This window comes from Pezoporus flaviventris, unplaced genomic scaffold (genome assembly GCF_033815535.1).
Source record: "Pezoporus flaviventris isolate CSIRO_AGI_PZ_B2104156 unplaced genomic scaffold, CSIRO_AGI_Pfla_v1 ptg000043l, whole genome shotgun sequence".
Classification (NCBI taxonomy): Eukaryota; Metazoa; Chordata; class Aves; order Psittaciformes; family Psittacidae; genus Pezoporus; species Pezoporus flaviventris.
Genome location: NW_026892591.1, coordinates 2,207,316 through 2,225,070, shown reverse-complemented (window position 1 = coordinate 2,225,070; position 17,755 = coordinate 2,207,316). Strand labels below are relative to the sequence as shown.

At 45.7% G+C, this 17,755-nt stretch overlaps 2 protein-coding genes across 4 annotated transcripts; one reads left to right on the top strand and one right to left on the bottom strand.

The window, feature by feature from the left end:
* Positions 1-271: 271 nt before the first annotated feature.
* Positions 272-5,140, top strand: CUNH19orf44 (chromosome unknown C19orf44 homolog; the record flags this gene model as incomplete). The annotated part of the gene is made up of 7 exons (XM_061466660.1): positions 272-937; positions 1,194-1,524; positions 1,852-1,928; positions 2,280-2,751; positions 3,388-3,483; positions 3,605-3,771; positions 4,116-5,140. Coding segments are annotated over 7 exons (1,896 nt in total), but the record flags the coding sequence as incomplete, so codon positions are not given.
* CHERP (calcium homeostasis endoplasmic reticulum protein) lies at positions 4,694-17,124 on the bottom strand. Of its 3 annotated transcripts, none has more exons than XM_061466877.1 (18): positions 17,000-17,124; positions 16,748-16,921; positions 16,088-16,269; positions 15,322-15,459; positions 14,966-15,117; positions 14,509-14,620; positions 14,068-14,157; positions 13,205-13,439; positions 12,684-12,862; positions 11,877-12,273; positions 9,770-10,008; positions 8,811-8,944; positions 8,443-8,529; positions 7,992-8,141; positions 7,770-7,886; positions 7,267-7,361; positions 6,570-6,755; positions 4,694-5,820 (listed from the first exon to the last, which is right to left on the bottom strand). In XM_061466877.1, exons 1-18 carry the CDS (start codon positions 17,022-17,024, stop codon positions 5,783-5,785), a joined length of 2,730 nt encoding a protein of 909 aa, XP_061322861.1. In that variant the 5' UTR covers positions 17,025-17,124; the 3' UTR covers positions 4,694-5,782. The 3 variants fall into 3 exon arrangements, with proteins under 3 accessions (XP_061322861.1, XP_061322862.1, XP_061322863.1); XM_061466878.1 differs by having other exon boundaries at positions 4,694-5,407; positions 17,000-17,039; XM_061466879.1 differs by lacking the exons at positions 16,748-16,921; positions 17,000-17,124 and adding an exon at positions 16,379-16,620.
* Between the last annotated feature and the right edge of the window lie 631 nt (positions 17,125-17,755).

Genomic DNA, 17,755 nt, shown 5'->3' with positions numbered 1-17,755 from the left:
GGCTCTGCTCCTAAGTAACGAGTGATGGGACAAGAGGAAACGGGCTCAAGCTGCACCAGGGCAGGTTTAGATGGAGCTGAGGAACAATTCTTGCCCCAGAGGGTGCTCAGGCATTGGAACAGGCTGCCCAGGGCAGGGCTGCAGTCACCGGCCCTGCAGGTGTTCACGCACCGTGGAGACGAGGCCTCAGTGCCATGGGTTGGGGTCTTGAGGTTGGACTTGGTGATCTTAAAGGTCTTTTCCAACCTGGTTGCGTCTGTGATTTTAACCATGCCACCTGCCTCTGCCTCTGAGGGCTCTTTGCATCCTCTTCTTGCAGAGACACCACGATGATCCCCGAACGCTCATCACCGCTACCCTCAGCCTCCAGCCTCGCGCCTGTAGCGACTTCTCTGCGCTTGACCCAGAGAAATCTGGGAGAGCGCAACTCTGCCCCAGCAGGCTTGGGCTGCGCAACGAAGGCGCGCATGGAAACCAGTGGCGCCGGATGCCAGGAAGCGCGCTGATGGCTGCAAACAGCCTTGTAGCAAAGAGCCCTCTGGGAAGCGCTTCCCACACGCGGTCAAGCTCAGCTCTGAGCAGAGTGGCACAACTGGAGAGCAAAATCATGAATCGAAGAAAACAGCTGGAAGTGCCAGACGCCGACTTGGGCCAGAAGCCTTTGGATGAGGAGTCCCTCTCCTCTGCTTCCAGTCACAAACCCAGAGCAAGGGGCAAGAGATACCTAAAGACTCATGCTACTGCTAGTGGATATATGACCCTCCGTAATGCCAACTGTAAGGAAGAGGAAAGCATCCAAAGCCCTAAAAAGAATGTTAGTGTTAAACAACAACTTGGTTTGGATAGTGATGAAGAGGAAATGAAAGAATTGATGGAATGTTCAAGTGTGAATGAGAATCAGAAGGTTGTTGCAAGCGATTCTAAATGGGGTCCAAAGGTAAATACAGACTTAGCTGGATTATGGATTTTTATTTATGCTTTTATGGGATTGTTTTAATTGGTATGTCACTTTTTATTTAGATAACACCAGGTATAAAATTTTAATTTTGTATTTGTGACTTGCTCATGATCTGATTTAGTTTCAATTCACATTTAAAATTGCTGGTTTTTTACCCATTATAATCTGTTTTCCTTTTTAGTCATCTACACATAATGAAGTAACACATAAATCTCTTTTTCATGTTCTTCAAAAGAGGAGGACTCCAGTTTCATCAGGAATGCCTCCTCCATCTCCCAAGGAAATTTCACTGACAGAGGGATCTAAAGCATCTTATCTTCACAGCAAATACTCAGAGAGTAGAGCTGGTTCACCACCCAGAAACACGTTGCTACGACATGACGTGAGATCTCTGTCGCTGTCATCTTCCATGAAAGACAGTACTGTAAAGATTACTGTGCCTAGAACAGGCAACACCAAGGAAAGCCAAAAATCCCTGGAAAGTGACAGAAGTGAAATCACTTCATTAGATGACTTGTTTTCACAAGCAGCTGATGCAGAAGATTCAGCTAACAGCAGCTCAGATGGTAAGGTTTCTAACATACTGTCTCAGTAGACTTGGCATGAGTTGTACTAACTACTGCTAAATTGACTAATGAGCGTGGGCAAAGACTCACTTTGAAAGGATTTACTGGTGTAATTTTACATAAACCAAGGCTTCACCAAAGGAATTATGTTGATCTGTTTCTTTTTTCTTAGTTTTTCAAAACTAAAAGTTTTAGAGTGATTGCTATTCCATTTTAGTATTACACTTCAAAGTAGGGATGTAGTACTGGTTTCCACTTTCTTGCTTAAGGGAGAGCGTACTGTAATTTTCATGCAAATTCTCCTGACAATATGTCATTTGATTTCAGACTTCAGACTGAATATCCTGAGCCTTGATGATTTGGCACCAAATATCACCAGTGATGCAGCAGAATTAAAGCAGCAAGTAAGCAGGACTTCCCTACTGGCACACGTTTCTGCCTTTCTTTGGCGGGTATTCTAGAATAAACACTGCTCTTCTGCTCATATGGTGAGCTGGGCAGGAAAGGTTAGATCAAGACTTTACTGAAACCTGACCAAGTTCATGTCTTAGCATCTGCATTTCCTTACTCAGTGTAACAGCACTGGACAGCTTGCAAGGTGACACAGAAAAGTGACATTTTACTTTCCTAATAAAGTAGAAACTCTCAGTTACTGACTCTCAGTGATGTGCAGCAGAACAGATGAAGAATAATGGAGGTATGTTCTAGGTTATATTTTCTTGCTTCTCCTAACATACAGCTGGTTTGTGTTACAGGGGACACACATGCAAATTAGTGAGGAATCAAACAGAAAGCCAAAAAAAGACACATTCCTGGTGGAAAAGGACCAGGGTTCTCTTAGAATGACAAGTGCAGTAACTGGTGTGAAGGATCCTTCTGATGAGGATGTTGAAAAAACTGTGACTGAAGCTGGAATCTCTGAGCATTTAAGTGGAGTTTCTGCAGATTTCCCTAGACAGAAACAGGATCATCTTGATCATGATGACAGAACTATTAATTCAGAGTATTCTGAAGACTTTGAAAGGTCTCCATCCACAACAGACAGGGAATCTGTAGCAAAAATGTCAGAGGAACATTCGGAGAGCTGCACATCATCTGGAAAACGCCCATCTTCAGCATCGTCACCTCGACTTGCCAGAGCGCAGCAGGAGCAGGTACACAGAGTGACTGTCAGAGAAACTGCAGTTCAGACAACGGATACTCTGTTCACCTACTGCTGGCCAAAGGGTAGGTTCACAAGATATTGCCCAATTCAGGCTTTACATTTGTAGGTTTTATATGCCTTGTTAAGAGTTCTTGGATTCAGTACTAGCTGCCCCCAGCTGACATGAACTTAAACACTTCCTAAAGCCCGATGCTTGAATCTGCTATCTGTAGAAAAGATGGGGATTTGACAACAGATTAATGAACTTGGAACCAGTTTTTGCTATGAAAGAAACCAAACCAAACCCAACAGGAACTCTGGGTGGATGAGCTGGTGCTAGCAACAGAACTCACAATAGCCTGAAGAACATTCATAGATTGAATTCAGCATTTTGATTGTATCTTTACTATGGTAAGCAATACTGCTGTGTTGTTACTGAACTGATTGTCCCTTGCAGAGTTCTCTTCTGCACTCTATTTACTCCTTGGGAGAGCACTGCAGCCCCATTCTCAGGAGGCAGCTGTGCCTTTGGCTGGTTCTGTGGGGCAGCTGGGGGGATTCTAGAACTATTTTAGCATTTATTTTTTGCTGACAGAATTCCCTGTTAGGCTCTGTGGCAGTTCTACAGCAGCTGATGGCCCAAGAGACTTCTGAAGATGAACCAAGTTCTAGTGCTAAACCTCCAATCCCCAGTAATTGTGATTTTATCCAATACACAGCAAACACCTCGGCCGTACTTGACCCACCTGTAGGAAACAGTTACGTCGATCCCATACCTATTGTCAGTCACGTCATCAGCATGGATGCAGTAGAAGGTACTGAAAACCGTATTTCTTACTATTATTTTACTGTATTTTATGCATTCAACCTCTACTTATTCAGCCCTTACTATTGACTGTACATATCACTAATGTATACATGCTCCATGTCTTGCAGCCTTGACAGCATACAGCCCATCAGCCCTTGCTTTAAACACCATGTTGAAACAGCACTTGATGCTGACTCAGCAGTTTGTAGAGAACATTCATCACCTTCACATATCCCTCGTGGAGTCATTAGAGAATGAGAAGTTCCACTACCATACCCTGGAAGAGGCTAAAGAGGTATTTGTGATAGACCAGAGTCAGTGCTTCTAGTATTTGCAGCAGATTTTCTTCACATATTATTAATCAGATAAAATTTTTTCATAGAAGAATACTACTATAATTCCCATACCTATATTACCCACAAATTAGCAGTTTATGTAATTAAAAAAAAGACTGAAGGCTTAGTAGAGGCCACCATTTTGAAAAGCAGCTTTTCAGGTGCAGCATTTAGCTGTCCTCAGCTGAATGAGGATCTTCCTAATGCAGCAACAGAAGGGTCAATTTCTGCTGCTAGTATAGAAAAGTGCAGGGATCTCGACATGAAGATCTAATAAGAAGCTGTTGGGTTTTGTTTTTTGCAGTACATCAAGAATCACAAATCCCCACCTCTAACACTTGAACAAGCACGTGAAGAAGTTCAGAAAGCACAGGAGGAAAAACTACTTTGATTCTTCAGATATGAAGTAAAATTTGTATTTACAGATCTCCAGCTGCCACAAGAAAGCCTTCCAACTCACACAGTTAGTACAAAGCCTGCCAGAGCTTGCTTTAGATGTTACTGTACATAAGTTATTTTCATGGATCTGATTTTTTTACTCATGTAGGTGATACAGGGACAGGCAGGAACCTTCAGCCAGACTATGTCAGAGTTCAGCAAAACCAAGTGCCCACTTCTCTCCAAAGGGAGTGGGGTAAGTCTGATAGCACAGCATGCATTTTATCCTGTGATCATGGTAAAAGTGAAAGTCTGTACTACAGCACCCAAGGAATAGGAGCATAGAAGAAAAATACCATATCCTGACTTTAGTGCTATACTTAAAGTGTTTCTATAGAATTAGCCTTGTCAGATTACTACAAGACCAAACACACACAAAGTGAAGACAAATGCAATACAAGGCAGGCTTATAGCCAATGGACCAGGAATCCACTGACTCTGAAATACGAGCCACCAATTTATTTTTATTTAATAAAAAAAATGTGTTTATTGGAAGGCAAAACAAAATTCACAAGTTGGTAACACAGAGGTGGTGTGTGCTGATTCACAGACAGTTACAGTTCCACAACTACAGTAGATCTAGAACAAATGGGTATTTCACCATATTAACTGAATGATTTCAAGAGGGTTTCTGCTATACAAACAAAAGACTCTGGAAGAGGTTACCACCACGCAGACCTCTGGAGTGGAAGTGCAGTGTAAGGGCCTAACACCTTCAACTGGTGGTCTCTGGAAACAGTTACAAAATAGTTGGGTTTTTTTCCTCTCATGTCAATTAAAGGAAGGTTCCAAGAACATTTTATTGTCAGAAACTTGCAGAGCAGAGAAAATGGATTCTCTTCTATTGAGCTACTTGGCTTTTATTAAAGAGTATATACAAAAATATAAAAAGCTTAAAGAATGTCTTCCGTTACAAAGCATTGACCATCCCTTAGAGCACAGTTAACCCTTGTGTTCTGAGCAGAGTTGTGACTGCAGCGGCTGGTGTGTAGGGGCGTTAAAGTTGGGTGGTAGGTTCTAACAAGCTCGCACAGTGCTCATAGGTCACCTGTACTGGAACTAGATGCTTCATTCCCCAGTTAGACATTAGGATACACTGCTCAGCATCAGTCTGACTTGATCCCAAGGCAGCACCCCTCCACTTCAAATAGAATTAACCTTTTGAGAGAAATAAACATACATTATGGAACTAGAGAACATACAACCACATCAGATAATGTCTGTATTCCACAGGAATGAATGAACCACAATCCTACACCAGGGACCTGGGCTGGGCTTTAATTCTAGTATAAAATGGGGAGCTAATTAAAAAATTTTGCAAAATAAATGGAAATTCTTTTACTTGCTAGACATGTCATAGGAACAAGTGGCCTTATCCAAACACTCAGCAAGTGTTGAAATACATGTCATAGCTTTCCATTTGTCACCATAGTTTTAAAAGTAATTCATTTGTCACTTCCTCCAGACTTTAATCCAGATTTATACAAGTTTAATGTCTTGTAGAAGATGCAAGACATCTTTCTTCAGAGAGTCTTATTCGGGTGGTGGAGGATCTTGCGTTTCACGCTTCACTGCAACAATAGGGAAAAGAGTTCTTATGCATTCTGCAGTTACCTAAGCTCTCCGAAATGTTTCATGGAATGAGGGCTCTGTTAGTAAGGATTTTTTCCTTTTGGGCTTGCTTTGTACCCATTTTATTACACAGGGCTACTGCAGCCATAAGCAGAAGTGACTTTTCATTTAGCATGCCAATTGCTTTCCTTTTAGTCACTGGCAAGTGTAGTTCTAGTAACAGACTCTGCAAAAATCCAGCACTTGGGCCATTGTCTCCATCTCTGAACCCTTCCTGCCCTACAGTGGGTTTATTGCTGGTTTTGGCTTTAGCAGAGCACAGTGCTAATGGGAGAAAACTCAGAGTTGGGTTGGGCCAAAAGCCTGGTCTGAACAGTAAGCCTGGTCTAACTATTCTGACCACAAAGCCCTTTCTGCTCTGGCAGCCATCCCTCCTGGGGCACGGCTCCCTCCACTGCCTCTGCCATTGCTCCTGGGGTCTGAAGGGGAACATTCAAAGGTGCAGGCTCCTGGGGCTGTATCAGGATGGGGCTTACACAGAACAGGCTCATTAATGAACAGTTAGAACTTACACCACCATTGCTGAAAAGTTAATCAGAGTCTATGTCTACTTACCTTTATTGTACCCACTGCCTTAGAAAGAATTAAGAGTTACTCATCTTTGGATTGGGGATTACAGGCTACAGTCAACAGGATAAAAGCACTATCAAGTCCAGAGAGTTTTTTCAACTTAGAAACAATCACTTACATTCATCTCGGGCCTTCATGCGAGCGATAAATGAGTAACTTTTATTTCTTCGGTAGTTTTCGTAAGGGTCGTCTAATGCAACTCCCACTCCTTTGTATTGATCCCATTTATCTCTGATATCCCCTCCTTTAATTGGATCCTGAATTCCTTGTTCCTTGGCTCCCAATCCACCAGATCCACTCCATCCTGTCCAAAGGACACAACATTGAAATCCTGTAATTACTAGAATTCGGAAGACAGACAGACAGACACTTTGGAAACAACAAAAGGGAGTATCAATTCGATGTAGCAGGATGGTAACGGAGAGCCTGAAACAACATAAGAACTGTCCCATTTGTTTCAAAAGCACTGAACACCAGCACTATCCCTAAACACTTTTAAGAGGGCAAGGGAGGAGGCAGTGTGAGGCCAAGCTGCTGGTCAACCCCTGAGCTGCACTCACAGGGAGATGGAACACCTTGGGTAGCAAGTTCTAGCTGATGCCAAACTCAGGTCCTTGTCTTCCAGATCCTTTGCAGAAAGGCAACTATCACCACTGCTCCATGTTCCATATACTTGCATCTCTGAATATCCTCATGCTGAGTTTGGAATGCCAAGGGATAATTCCTTATGAACATGCATTAATTAACTGTATCCATGAGTGTGGTGCCTGGTTTTGTTTCCTGGATTGTGTTAAGAGTCCAGAACAGGATCTTACCCATTTTCACTAGCATTTGATGGCCTTTATTTTCTTCTCCAAGTCTTGATTCTGGAATAGTAGGCCCAGAACTGGAGCCCAAACCAGCAGAAGAACTAAGAAAATAAAAAGAACAAATTAAGAACAAGCGATACTGTTCTGACCCAAAGCAGGGTCACTTATATTCAATACTAACACCCAGCAAGCTGTTCTTTTATAAAGATTATGGTGTTAGAAAGGTGTCAGAATCACCCTACCTGTGTCTTCCTACAAGTGAAATCAAACACTAGAGTATTCCTAGCAGAGAGTACTCAGAGGATTCCTCCTGCTCCCCATGAAGGCATATAAAGCCACCACAACAGAGTAACATTCTATAAGCACGTAAACTGTTTCTGTATCTGCTTTCAATCTTCTTTTCTACTATTTGCTGAAAGCTCATTACACTCAGCTTAGAAAAAAGAATCTCCCTTGGTACTTCTCCAAACAACCCAGGTAAACCAGGACATCAACAAGCAAAAGCTTACGGAGGAGTGGGGCTGCGAGACCGGGACCGGCGCCGCCTTCCAGGCGAGTACGACTTCGACCTCGACCGGGACCGTGACCGCGAGCGGCTGTGAGAGGAGCGGGACCTGCTCCGGCTCCTGGAACAAGCGAGCACAGTACAAGTTACCCCAGCAACATCCAACCCCGAGGGCTGGGGTTCGTCCACCCCTCCAGTTGCCAAGGGCTGGCCCGCTGTACTCTACCTGGACTGCGAGCGGGAATAGGATCGGGATCGAGAGCAGGAGCGAGAGCGTGACCTCGAATAGGAGCCAGATGACTTTGAAGATCGGGAATTGGACCGGGAGGACGAGCGACCGCGGCTTTTAGACCGACTGCGAGACCGAGATGGCCCACTGCCCAGATAAAAGCAGAGAAACCCCAGTGAAACTCCTCCGAGAAGCACATGAAATTCAGACACACTTGTGATCCAATTTACGTGACACACAAGCACTGGATTTCTGCAGGCAACCCAGTGAAAACTTGAGTGTGGCAAAAACCATTTTCTGCAGATTAGCCAGAAATTCCAGCAAGCTGAAGCTCAGTTACTCCATCAGCATGTTACTGAACAGACTTTCCCCTCTGCATTTAACCCCAGATATTCCTAGCACCTTCCAAGCAAACAGCATGCAGAAGGCAGCAGATGGAATCCCTCACCTATTTCTCTTCTCCTGACCTTTCCTCCGCCTCGCTCTCATTTTAGCTCGGAAGAATTCGTACAGTCCATTCTGCTCCCAGCCTTCACTGCAACAGATCAACCACAGAACCGACATCTGTCAAATTCTGCTTCCATCAACAGAGACGTTCAGGATGTCCACTGGGTTTTGTAGGGAACAAAGGGCCTGGGCAAAAAGGTCTCACAAATCTCAATGAGATCAAACAGTGTGTGCAGGTTACAACACGAGCACTCATTTCAGCATTAGAAGAACCAAGACACAGGCGAAGGGAGAGAGAGGCACTCCGTGGTTTGAGACAGCTTCTTAGGGCATTTTCCTTACCATATTGTTAGCTACACCTACTCTTACCTGTTTCTAGGCCTGTCATGAGATGGTGGACTATAAAATGCCTCAACCGCAGCCAGTAGTCTCTCACTGGGGGGCATTGGGGGTGGAAGACGTATATCTTTAGGATCTAAAGGTTTATACTCATGATCTTCAAGCTGCCGAAAACAAAACAAATTACATTTGTGTCATGTGTCATGGGGTGGCTACCTGAAGAGAGAAATACAGATTTAACTGTGTAGGGACCTCACATTTCACTACTGGGATAAAAACTGGTCCAGACATAAGGATTGTGGAGGTGACCCAACGCTTTCTCGTGCTATTGCTACCATTTTGGGTTCTACAAGCAAAGCCAGCTCTGCCCAGGTCGCTGCATCAACTGGATCACCAGGTAGCTAAAACACAGATCTCATCTATCCACCTTTGTGTAACAGTGGCTGGCTGGAAGCCTGGGAAAAGCTGAGAGTAACATGAAGTTGGGGATGGAAGAGACCCACTTGTTCATCCCAAACACAGAACACAAACGTATATCCCTGAAGATGCTGGCACAGATGTATTTCCTGTTCTCTATTGTTCTTTGCATATATAACACCAGTATTGCAAAAATATTTGTAAGAAAGAACTCCGAATACCAAAAACTAGTACACAGTGGCCACGTCAGAAATGCAAAGTCCCTCTGGCCATGAAAGTCAGCAGGGATTTCTACTTTCTAAAAACAGGGATAAGATTTTCAAGGGTAAATTAAGTCTTTCACATACATGAGCTCAACCAGCTTTCACTGGCACACAACACTGGAAAACATTACAATTTTCACTACCTTCTCCCTTAGCTCCTGCCCTTGTAACCCCTACAAGAACTCTGGCTAATGGGTGCTGGATGCAAGGATTTGAAATGATAAATGTCCACATTAAACTGTCCCTAATACTGACCACAGGATTTTGATCTTTTAATCCCAGTAGTCAGGACCCATTGCAAGCACTTACTTTTACAAGTGGAGCCATCAGTCCAGCAGGAAGATCAAAGTAGGGAACATTTGGCACCAGACTGGGATCATCGTGGTTCATGTGCGGGGGGCCCTGTCGCCGCATGTGAGGAGGCTGCCCATTAAAGCCATGAGGGGGAGGCCCGAAATCAGGGTGCTGCGGCCCTCCCCAGGGAGGATGCTCGCTGATTCCAGGATGAGGCAATCTGTGACCAGGATGATGATGAGGAGGTCCGATTTCTGCAGAGGGAGGATTAAAACACTTTATTTTGCTATAGGGAAAGGAAGGCAATCAGAGATGTACTTCAATTAGTGCATTCATCCTAAAAAAGACCCTTAGCAGATCCAGAAAAGCAGCAGAACTGCAGAACTAGAGGCAACACAGCTACATCTGTCAGTATCTTGCAGTGCATCTCCCTCCCTGGCCACAGCTACCGCTCTTGAGACAACAGGATACTTGAATCCTAAGCCACTGCTCACTTAGGGACATACTGTGGTCAGAAAGTACCACAAGAAAGATATGCTCAAGGACAAAAGGTTTCAGATGCAGCAGGGCAGCTACTGGTGGGATCTTTTTCTGAAGCCAAAATACACAATCGGGGCTTAGCATGGACCCATAGTTCTGTCTTTATGCCAGATCAACACACAAACCCAGATAAGTATGGCAGGAATTAACTCACATGAGTAGGTGACAAGAAAATACTTTGTTTAAAGAGGCATTTCAAGCAGAGGCAGAGATAACATCCTGTTAAACCAGAGATGTCCCTGATGGACGAACCATTTGCCGTGAGCGCCAGGATACCCTGCTGAGCTCCCTGCACTACACAGAGAGAAATGCAAGACTGAAAATCAACACCCTCTGCAGCAGGCCCAACAGTTTTCCCAGGAAAAGCCATTACAGCCACTGCCCAATCTTCAGTCAGCACTGTGTGACTCCTCTTCATTAGAACTTGAGCACAGTCTGTGCTGTCATTGCTTCACTGCTCTCTCATTTTACACATCTGTGTTAATACATCCCCTCCTCCAACAACTTCCCATGAAACAATGATGGTTTGGATCACCACCACAATCCAAACCAGAGCATCTTTTCTTGAGCTTCCATGTTAGCTGGCTCAGGATAAGAAAAGCTGTTCTCCCTACTCAGGACCACAACTCTTCAAACAAACAAACCAAAGGAACAATCTCTACTGAAGAAGTTAATCACAATAAGCTCTAATCCACTGCTTTTTCCATGTTTTTTGTACTTGGGGAAATGAGAATCTTTTAAGCTTACAACAGCAACTCCTACATAGAAACAGAATTGCTCTTTAAGTGGCTTATACAGAACCACAGCAATCTTTAGCCTTTACATTGATGAGGATCATTCTGGAATAATCGTAACTTCTGCATGTGAAACAGAAACTACATCAGGGCAGAACTACACTGGACTTCACAAGGAAGCCCACTGCCAACTCAGAGCCACCCAGCCCAGGCAAGCAGTGTCCTGACTACGCTTTACAACCCCATGTTCCAGCAAGAGAGCAAACCAAACAAGGGAGGAGGACTGGAGCTGAGGGCTGGAGCTAAGGACTGGTTTTACTGCCACTACCAAGTCACACAGTGTTAAAGCAGATAATCGGAGCTTTTCAGTGAAAATAAAGAGAAAATAAAAGAAGGGCACAGAATGTATGCACAGGAACAACTGTCCCCAGCCTGTCCTCCCTCTTGACTTCCTGAAGAGACCTCACCTGTGGCCTCATGTGCAAGAGACTGAATTTACAAGCAAATGTTGCTTGAGCTTACTTTTTGCTATAGGGAACTTGATCTTACTAATTTGAAAGTGGAACAGTCACAAAAGGGGAGCCGGTAGACATGCTGACTTGAGTTTGAACTACAGGTTCTAGTTATCTGCATCCATTAGGGAAGGAAGACTCAAAAAGCAAGGAAGCATCCAACTCTTATTTCCTACCAAGTTGTTAGCAATGGCTTCCCAAACCCCCAAACTCAGCATTTCTCAGGAAAACCACAACAGTCCACCAAGGATAAGCTGTCACCCCAAAGCACTGAATAATTTCGTAACGGCAATCAGCATCACAAGGTAAGAAAACCTGGCCTGGTACACACTTTACCTTGAGGAAAATCCCCCTGGGGGTAATCAAAACGATGAGGATAAGGAGGCCTTTCAAAGGGATGGCGAGGTGGAAAATCATCCTGCATGAAGCGAGGTGGAAAGCGGTTGAAATTATGCGGATGCGGGGGCTGGTTGAATTGGGGATGTTGCTGATGTGGAGGAAATGGGCCTCTGAAGTGAGGTGGCCGCTGCATTCGAAATGGAGGTTCCCTTTGACCCCCACCCCATGGAGGTTGTTCATGCTGGTTGTTCCACGGGGCTTCAAACTGGTTGTTCCAAGAAGGATCGGGCTGGTTGTTCCAAGGTGTCTCTCGCTGATTGTTCCAGCCTTGATCTCTCTGCTCGTTCCACATTCCTTCATGGTTGTTATTCCACGGAGGACAATGAGGTGGTCCCTGGTGGGGAAGCAAAGAAGCCTGGTCATCAGGCTACAAAAATTAGGGTGGCAAGAAAAAACAATCTCCCCCTTTTAAATAATAAATACAAATAAATACAGCCTGTAGGCAACACACATAAGTGAAGGAATTTGCTGTCTGAACAACCACAGCTTCAGCGAAGAGACAGGAAAAGACCAAACTGTTACTGAACCAAACAGTTCCATACTCAGGACAGTAATTCTTGTTCTGCCTGTTCAAAGGGAAAGTGTGACGGCTGACAAAGTGAAGTACAATTTATACTTTGCCTTTAACTGAGCTCAGAATGAGAAAGGCTGGCATTTGAATCTGGATTTGTAACTTCCAAAGCCTAGACTCTCACTCTGAACCTCCGCCACCCTTTGGCCTTCTTTCAGAACTACGTTTCTTACCTGTTGTTGACCCCATGGTGCAACAGGGTGAGGCTGGTCAAACCAGGGTGGTTTATTTGGAGGAATCTGATCATGAGATCCTGGGCCACGTGGTCCACCAGAGGCAGGATCCTGCACTCCAGACCCTGATGTGTCATATTCTGTAGAGCCAGCTAAAGGCAGCTGAGATTTAACATCATCTGAAACAAATTGGAGACTATTATAAGCACCCAGGTCACGTGCAGCTAATAAGACACCAGCACACCTACAACAGGCTCCATGTGAATTCTGCTGGATGTGTAAGCATTCCACAAAAATCTAGTACTGGAAGAGAGGATTTCTGATCCATTTAACATCTGTGGCTCTGGTTCTTTTATATTCAAGAAGACTGCACCAGCCTCAAGCCTCCAAACAGTTTCAGGCTTTTGCCTGACCCAAACCAGCACAGCACCTCAGTACTACAGAAGGAGCAAGAAAGAACAATACTCTTCCCATGTTGCCACCCACCGACTTCTGCACTGGTCTCCAGAACAGGTTAGTACCTGCTTGTGTAACTGGAGCAGATGATGGTGCCGAGGTTGGTGCTGCTGCAGAGGCTTGAGGCGGGGGGGTCGATTTCACCTCATTCTCCAGTGGTGGTATTTGTATTTGTTGCTGCTGCTGCTGCGTTAAACTGTTCACAAACTCTTCGTGTTGAGTTTTCAGGTTCTGGATCTGCTGTTGGAAGGCTACTTGTACAGGCTGTACAACTGTTGCGTATTCAGTGATCAAATTAGCCTGATGAGATCAAGTAAGGAGGAACAAGTTACCACCACAAACCAGTTATCCCACCTGCTCATTCACAGTCTCCTACATTGGCCTCCATCACCTCTCCCAGGAAACACAAGAGAATGCAGGATAATCAGGGAGAAGACCCTAATCACACCACGTAACTCTGTGACGATTTCCAGACTACTCTCTGCAGGCTGGAATCCACCATCTATACTAGTGCCTCACTTGCAAATACAGCTAATATCAACAACATTCATAATTAATGCTAAAAACTAATAGTTCCTGCTGTCACAACAATTTTTATGCTTAGTGCATCCGACTGGAAGCTGTGGTTTCTTTAGTTTCCTTTTAACCATTCATTTCCATAACAAGAGAACACACTGTCAAGATGTACGTGACTGTAGCAGTGAGAAATGCAAGCAGACTTTCTGGGATAGCATTAGCAGACAGGTTATTGAATGTTTGATATAACAGAGTTACATTTCACATTGTTTTTGTAATCCCTTGTAAATTACTTCAAGGGGAGGGGGGAGAAGGATTAGCATTTACCTTTCAAAAAGGAAAGGAAAACACTTCCTAAATTTGTTTTCAAAACAGCTCCATAAATAAGGAAAGGGTTACTTTTGTGGCTAACCTGGTACTGGCCAAGTCCAAGAGCCGGGCTCTGTAACTGCTGAATAATTGACTCATCAAAGTACCCATTTTTCTCCCATAGCTGAAGAAGCTGCAGAAATTCAAGAGTGAAAGGTTTTTAGAAATGCTGAACAATACAAGAAAAATGTAGGCACAGCACTTTTACGTCTCTAGCTTTGTCAAAAGCCCTAAGATATCAGCACTTGTCTCTGAACCACTGAAGATTCAGATGCATTCATCATTATGATAACTTCTAAATAAAGCCTAGGTGCTTTTAAGTTCTAATTTAAACATGAATTAAAGCACATGCTCTAACAGACTTTATGAAGACCATCAGGCTAGAAAAATCTCAGGGGTCCTCTTTCACCCTTGTATTTGTGAATTTGCCTAGCACCAACCTAACCAAGCAAAGCATATGGTTAAACCAAACCCAGATACTCACCCTGGCAATTTTCTGTTGCTTATCCTCCTCCACTGCTAGGAAACTTGTACAATAAATAGGCACTACAACCTTCTGCAAAGCAGCCAGGAGATCTCGTGCTTGCTTCCGCTGGCTTCAAAGAAGGAATGGGAAGAGAAGAGTTACTGCCTTTCACTGTAACACTCAGAGCATCGTAACACTGAATTTGTCTCAGCTCCTGCTGTACTAAAAGTAGGAGACTCATAAAATAGAGAGGTCTCTCCTTTACATTTTTACTGTAAAGTCTTGTCTGGAGGAAAAATACACACACAAAAGCTGAATTCCATTATTAAGCACTAGGTCTTTGTGCCAGCTATGGACATCTTAAAACAGCTGCTAAAATGAAATATAACTAGTGACTAGTCAAACTACCAACCTAACAGAGAGTTTCACCAGATTCATCACAACAGCGAACTGAAACCCACAATCTGAGTCTTACCAGTGGTGCAGTACATCATTGATTAAATAGATGAGATGTAACCGAAGCTCAAAGTGAGCCCCTTCTGCCGTGATGCGGTTCCGCAGGTGCCCAGCCATCAGTTCGCAGTGTGCAGGAGACTTGGCATTACTGAACATCCAGTTCTTGCCAGCCTTTGAAAAGCACATGTAAATACTGTAAGTTAATCGAATGCAGTCATATCATCCAGACCTCCTAGAACTCTGAAATAAGGGAAGTTTTCAAGGAACAGCTGTAATCTCACTGACCACCCAACACAACAATGAACAACACAACCTCTAAATTCATGTTACACTTCATCCACAACCACAGTGACTGTTCAGACGTAGGTCACTTACCGAGATTGCATCTTTTGTACAAGTGTCAATTATTGGCTGCAACAAGTTGTCAAATTCATTCATATCTAACTGGGTTTCCTCCAGAACTTTCTGCATTTGTTGCTCAATTGCAAGAGCTACTGCTGATGTGACTTGTTCCTGAAACAAAAAGTAGGATAAAGTAAGACAGAATTATCTCCCATCCAATATGCTTTTCAAGAACTATGCTGCTGTGTCACTGTCCTCTTAGCCACATGTAGCTAAGCTCAAAGACAACCATAAATGTGTCAGTTATTTGGTTTTAAGAAATAAAGACTCTCCTCGTTCTTCAGAAAAAGTCCAGTTCATTTCCACCCTGCAGTTTTAACAGCAGAACATCTCCTGCAAAAACCTGTTAGTACAAAGCACGCAGTCCCCTCCTACCCCTCGTCAGCATCCACCTTAGAATATGCCGAGCTGGAACATCCTGCTGTTCCCAGCAACCTGCAGCATTAAGCAAAGATTAAAGCAGTCACCATTGATTCCACTTTGCAAACCCAACACGGTTTTCTGTACAGTAAATAAACTGCTTTAATCAAAGATGGATCTTGCTAGTACATAAGATAGATCTGTTCCAAGGAGACGATGGCAGCCGCCACACAACAAAAATAAGCAAAGCAATGCTCCTTCTCCTCCCCAAACACATGAAGCAGCCACCACTAATCAGAAGGAAACCTTCCTTTCCCCCTTTGCTCCTCATTTCTACAGCCACTGGCAGTCCTGGACAGAGTGCTTCTCTTCAACCAACCTGTCTCATCGCAAGGAGATGCTGCTCCTGCTGCTGCAGGTTCCACTGGCTCTGCTGAATAAGCTCCTCCACGGAAGGAGTGCCCTGAGGAGCTGGGATAGGTGCAGCCGGTGGGAGAGATGGCTGTGGCAGCGGCTGGATCTGCGCGGTGGCCTCGATATCTTGACTTTGCTTGCACAACACTATCAGACAAAGTAAACTTGTAAAGCAACCCTCGCAGAGAAACCTGCTACCACCAGCCCACGTGAAAACCGCGATGGTTCCCAAACAGACCCTTGCTCTTTACGTAACTGCTTAAGGCAAAATAAGAACCGTGCAGTTGAGGGTGGACAGTGCAGGAGCGTCAGCAACTCCTCGGGCGCTGCGAGGGGAACGACTCCAACACACGAGCAGCCCCCGGCGCTGCTGCGCTGAACACCCGGCTCTCGAGGGCCCTGCGGGCGCTGAACTCTCCGCGCAGCCGGGGCCCGCGGCCGGCCAGGCCCGCAGCGCAGGCGGGGGGCGCCGGGAGCCGCGAGCAGGGCTCAGCCAACCGCCCTCACGGCGCTCAGAGGAGGGGACGCGGCTGCGAGGCACAGCGAGGCCGGGGAGGGCACAAAGCGGCTCCACCGGCCGGGGCCGGGCACCGGGGGAGCCGAGCCCGCCGCGGCCCCCACTCACGCTGCTGCTGCTCCAGGGCCAGCTTGTACTTGTAGTAACCGTAGAAGTCGCCCCCGAAGAGGAAGGAGAATTTGGGGTTCTCCTTCTGCTTCTCCATCGTCATCTTCTCGAACTCGGGCCCGTTCCGCGCCACGAACTGCGCCAGCTTGTCGATGACATTCCGCAGCTCCTGGTCTGTGGGGACACAGCTCCGTCAGCCCCCGCCGCGGCCCCGTTCCCTTCCCCGCTCCCCCACCCCGGGACCGCGCTCACCGTCGGGCGGCAGCGGCATCTCCATGGCTGCGGGACAACGGGGCGCCGCCGGACCGCCACCGCCGCTAGGCCGCGCCGGCCGGAAGTGTCGCGAAGCGCCAGGCGGTACGCGCGGCCGCGCTTTACGGCCCCGGCGCTATGGAAACGGCGCGGCGCGGTGCCGTGAGGCGCACGTACGGCCGTTCCCCCCCACACACACACAGGGGCGGCCGCGGCGGGAGGAGCGGCTCAGGCCGCGGGCATTAAACGTGTCCTTTACGCCGAGGGAAAGCCCATTGCAGCCGTATTTAAGCCTTAAACAACAATAAACCAAAGGACGGGTGGCTGCGCCACCTGCACATCCACATAACGCGACCGCATCCTCCAGCCGCCCCTCAGCGTTTTACCTGCTTATCCCCCCGAGGACAAAGAATCAAGGAGGTCGGAAAAGACCTTGAAGACCGCTGCTAAAAATGACACCGTGGTTAGAAAAACAAAACCTTCCCTTTATTTACATTGCACCTTTTTCACAAAGAGGTTCGTCTGCAAAAACGCTACATCAGAAACGCGGGGTCGAACAAGAGCGGAAACAAAAAGTGTCACTGAGGATCAGGAACCGTGACCAGCGCTGTTGTTACAAATCACCATCCACCTACAAAGCTGTCGCCTCAGTTTTAGTTAGCACTAAAACCACAAGCGTTTTACCAGGTGATAAAGACTCTCTCAGCACTACTGGGTATTAAAGCAGAACCGGTGAGGGAAATGGTGTGAAGACGT